At 57.7% G+C, this 4,455-nt stretch overlaps 1 protein-coding gene across 1 annotated transcript; it reads left to right on the forward strand.

Annotated features, from left to right (window-relative positions):
- Positions 1-1,298: 1,298 nt before the first annotated feature.
- Positions 1,299-1,721, forward strand: DEPP1 (DEPP autophagy regulator 1). Its single transcript, XM_065408211.1, has 2 exons — positions 1,299-1,532; positions 1,578-1,721. The coding sequence occupies exons 1-2, from the start codon at positions 1,299-1,301 to the stop codon at positions 1,719-1,721; spliced, it is 378 nt and encodes a 125-aa protein (XP_065264283.1).
- The last annotated feature ends 2,734 nt before the right edge of the window (positions 1,722-4,455 follow it).

The following is a 4,455-nucleotide window of genomic DNA, read 5'->3' on the forward strand; positions in this document are numbered from 1 at the left end:
GTGGAGTTTGAATCAAGAAGAAAATAGCCACCTAGCCTGTCTGGCTCCAGATGCAAATCTATAGGCAAACAAACACCATTCTGCAGCATGGGAACAAGCCCGTCTACTTCAGTGCTAATTGGCCTGTACAGTCAGGGATCCAGACTGTCCAGTTTGAAAGGGCAACAGCTTTGCCAAAGCCTAGATTGCTTTGGGTCCTGCCCCGCCTTTGTCAGCTGCAACTGAGGAGGCAAAGCTGTCTTAGGCTCCAGCTGGGTTACAGATAGGGTGACCAGATAGCAAGTGTGAAAAATCGGGATGGATGGGGATGGGGGGTAATAGGCACCTATGTAAGAAAAAGCCCCAAATATTGGGACTGTTCCTATAAAATCGGAACATCTGGTCACCCTAGTTAAGAAGGACTCCCCCAGTTTGACAGGGCTAAGGATTCTTTGCTCTCTGTGCTTTGTGTAAGGGTCGTTGAGTGGCAGGAGTATCACCTTTGCTGTGTGTTTGTACAAACCTGGCTGCGCAAACTGGTATCTGGCTCCAACTGTGGCTGAGAATTTCTTTCCTCAGTTGTTTTTCATGCAGTTAGTTTCTTCTGCCCCCACGGGAGTGGCAGCCTCCTGGGTGGGTCATTGAAAGTGGCATCCTGAGTCTGAAAGCAGGAGCCTCTGCTGCCTGGGCTGAAATTCCCAGATCCACTATCCATGGCTGCAGCAGGTTCATTGAGTCTGTGTGTCCTAGTCAATAGACGGGACAGCGTGTTGCCCGGATCTGGGATTCCCGGAGCATTTCATGATGGTGCGTGCCAACCCAGGAGCTGGCACATTGGGATCCAGCCCCATGCAAGGCCAGCTGCGGGGCTGTCTGCGCATTGGCGCGGCTGGGTAAGCCAGCTACATTAGGCATCGGAACAATTGACCAAGGGTCGTGGTGGATTCTCCATCTCTGAAAATGTTAAAATCAGGATTGGATGTTTCTCTACATACAAACTCTGCTCTAGGAATTATTGGGGGGCAGGTTTCCAGCCTGTGTTCCACAGGAGGTCAGACTAGATCTTCGCACGGGTCCCTTCTGGCCTTGGGATCTATGGATCTCCTGAATGTAAGAGTCACTTCAGTTTATGGTATGCACAGTCACTGGGCCCGACCCTGCTCTCAGGGCAGCAGGGTAAATCTGGAGTAAGTGGAATGACTCTGCATTTACACTGGGAGAAGTGAGGAAAGATTAACAGATGTGACAGAAGGGGTGGGGCTGGGGTATTCTGACAGTGACCAGCCCAGTGCCTCATTCTCTCTCTCTGTCTTTGCAGCATGAGAGCCAGGCGGCTGATCTCCGTGACCCACCTGCCTACGATCAGCGAGACAGGGGAGATGCTGTTTTTGGGAGGGAGCCACGCGCAGGCCAAGGAGCCCCTGGCCGGGCTGGATGAGTACGTTCAGTCCATTAGCCAGCTGGCCCAGCCATCCTTGCTGTCCAGCGGGCTCCCATGTCCTTGCCAGAGCAGCCAGAACAAGCCTCACAAGCCCCAGAGGGCACAGGCAAAAGTGGCCCGGAGCGGGGTCGCACTCCCCAGCCCTGAGAAAGTGCAGGGCAATGCAGCGTCACTGCAGGACATCACAGCCCAGTTCAACCAGCAGCACAGCCCCTTGGGGCTCACCGGCAGCGCTGACCCTCTAGCCTGGCTCTTTGGACTCTCAGAAGCAAAGGAGCAGAGCCCGGGACTGCGGAGATGAGCGAGTCCTGCTCCCTGCTCCTCCCAGACGGCCACCAACACAGGCTGCCCAGCAGCCCCCCAGCAGACGGCCCGGGGGAACCTCAGTGCCACCAGCAGCTCAGCCCAGAAACTGAGCGGCCCAGCCCTGCCTCTGGAGCGGAGATGCCGCTGGCAGCGATCGCGCAGACGGCCAGCTCTTCCCAGCTGTGTGGTGAGGGGCAGGCCCAGCAGGGCCCAGAGCACCCGCCTACCTGTCATCTATGAATTGTGATGGACTCTAATAAAACTCACTTGTAAATGGTGCTCCGTGCGGCTGTTCTCTGGGGGTCACTGCCTGGGCACCCAGCCCGAGGGCCTGCCTGGATTGTATAGACACACACCGCTCAGCAAACAGCACCCCACACCTCTTACCAGCCCCACATCTCTCTGGCTAGGGGCCCGGGCCTGCCCAGTAGCCCGGCTCTGCCAGGGGTCTCCTCACAGCAGACAGGCAGTCACAGGGCAGGGCACAGGGTGCAGACAGTGTTTTCCAGGCGGGTAGGAGGATGTTGCCCTGAGTGACGGGCACACAAGCCAGCCGGAGCCCTGGGCGGGCATGATCCTGGCTCAGTCCAGCTTTGTGCTGGGGGCTCCCGTGCTTCCTGGCTCAATAAAGGGATTAAGTGGAACGCAGCGCTCAGCAACTACCTCTGTGCATCTCTGTCCTGACACTGCACCGCTGTCCTGAGCCCCTGGCCCCACTCTGCCCTGACACTGCACTGCCCCCTTGGCCCCTCATCTCCCCCCTCTGCCCTGACACTGCACTGCTGCCCTGGGTCCCCCTGGCCTCCCACTGCACCGCTTTCCCCCACCCCGCCCTGACACTGCACTGCTGCCCTGGGTCCCCCTGGCCTCCCACTGCACCGCTTTCCCCCACCCCGCCCTGACATTGCACTTCCGCCCTGGGTCCCCCCAGCCTCCTTCTGCCCTAACACTGAACTGTCCCCCACAGCCGCCCCACCCGCCCTGACTTTGCACTGCCACCCTGGGTCCCCCCAGCCTCCTTCTGCCCTGACACTGCACCAGCCCCCCCAAGCACCCTCGCTGCCCTGACACAACACCACCGCCCTGGCGCCCTCTCTGCTCTGAAACTGCACTGCCACCCTGGCCCCGCTCGCACCCTCTCTGCCCCATGCTGGAAGGTGACATGTAGATTGCAATCTCCCCTGCTGATGAGGTTAGTGATCTGCTGTTCCCATGGGGTCCTGCTTCCCAGTGGGGGGCAGGGAGGGGGGTGATGGGGCAACCTGGCAGCCAGCTGCCCTGCTCTGGTGCACTGGAGTCCTGCATGCACACATGTGTGTGAGGTCACGTTACCGGCTATGGCTGGCCCCACGGAGGGGAGAGGACAGTGCAGCCAGAGCTCCAATGGCCAGAGCCTGACTTAAGAACAGAAATGGGCGAGCTGGGCTGGGGAACGAGCGACTCCCTTCCGGCCAGCTCTGTCTGCAGTGCGCATCATCACACGAGGCGCACGCGCATGTCACATCAGGCAGCATGTTGCATGTTAGCAGCGCTGGCACGCTCCCACTCCACCAGAGGCAGCCCTGGGCAGCGAGCGGCCCGGCCAGAGGGGAAACTTTGCCCACTAAGGTAAAGCTTGTCTGGGCAGGTGCCAGAACTGCCTCGGCTCCTGCTCAGCACAGCGCCATGGGGACTAAGGCCCGTCCCAAACTGCCCCCTTCCAGATCCAGGCCCACTGCTGTGACTAGCTCCCGGGTACAAACCCAGAGAGCTGGGGACACTAATCCAGCCCCAGACACTGCTCCGCTGGGGAGGGGCAAGAGAGACCCCCGCCCCCCGCACAGGCCTGAGAGTAACTACGACCGCAAGGCGCCCAGGGTTTGCAGGCACCTTCGGACTGGGAGCAGCAGGCCACAGACCCTGCAGTGACGAGAGCAGGATGAGCTGCTGCAGAGGAACAAACACAAAGTGGGCAGGGTGCGGGATGCCTGCTTTTGGGATCAACTGTTACCAGATTTGCCCGTTACTTTGGGGTATGCTCATTTATTAGGGTTACTCTTCCGGGGGGGGGGGCGGGTTCTGTAATTCTATCAATGTACTGCTTGTGTCACGTGTGTTCTCATAGGCAGCTCTACTTCTCCCTGCTGCAAGTTCCCTCCAAATGGAGCTGTCCTGCAGGACCTAGGTTCCCCAGGGCTGGGTTCTTGCAGCATTTCCAAGCTGTCACCCTCATATGCCCTGGGCACCGCACCGGAATAGAGTACACCTGAGCAGCCTGGGTCGAGCAGCACATTCAATCTGCCACCCTCATATGCCCCTGGACTCAGCAGACTGGATTAAGCAGCACTTCCAAGCTGCCACCCTCATATGTCCCAGGTTCAGTACGTCCCTATCCCCACTTTCATGTTACAATTGTTCTGATAGTAACCCACTTGATGAGCAAACCCCATAGGATTTTGGGGCGCTGCAGGGATCTTTAGCTTAGGTATGAGGAGTGTTGCTGCAGAGCGAATGGGGAAGCCAAAAAACATCCACGGGGGGGAGGGAGGGGAGAGAAAGAGAGAGAAGCAACTGGCTTAATCATGAAACTTATTTATTGTCAGGTAATAACCATAGGGGAGCCAAACAAACAAAACAGTTACAATATTAAATCTAACTTAAATTTGATTATAAAAGTCAGGTTTAGAAAACTATAACTGATCACACAAGTCAGGGTCAGAAGGCGATACCTAGAGAGAGAGAGAGAGAGA

Source organism: Emys orbicularis, chromosome 7, assembly GCF_028017835.1.
Source record: "Emys orbicularis isolate rEmyOrb1 chromosome 7, rEmyOrb1.hap1, whole genome shotgun sequence".
Taxonomy (NCBI): Eukaryota; Metazoa; Chordata; order Testudines; family Emydidae; genus Emys; species Emys orbicularis.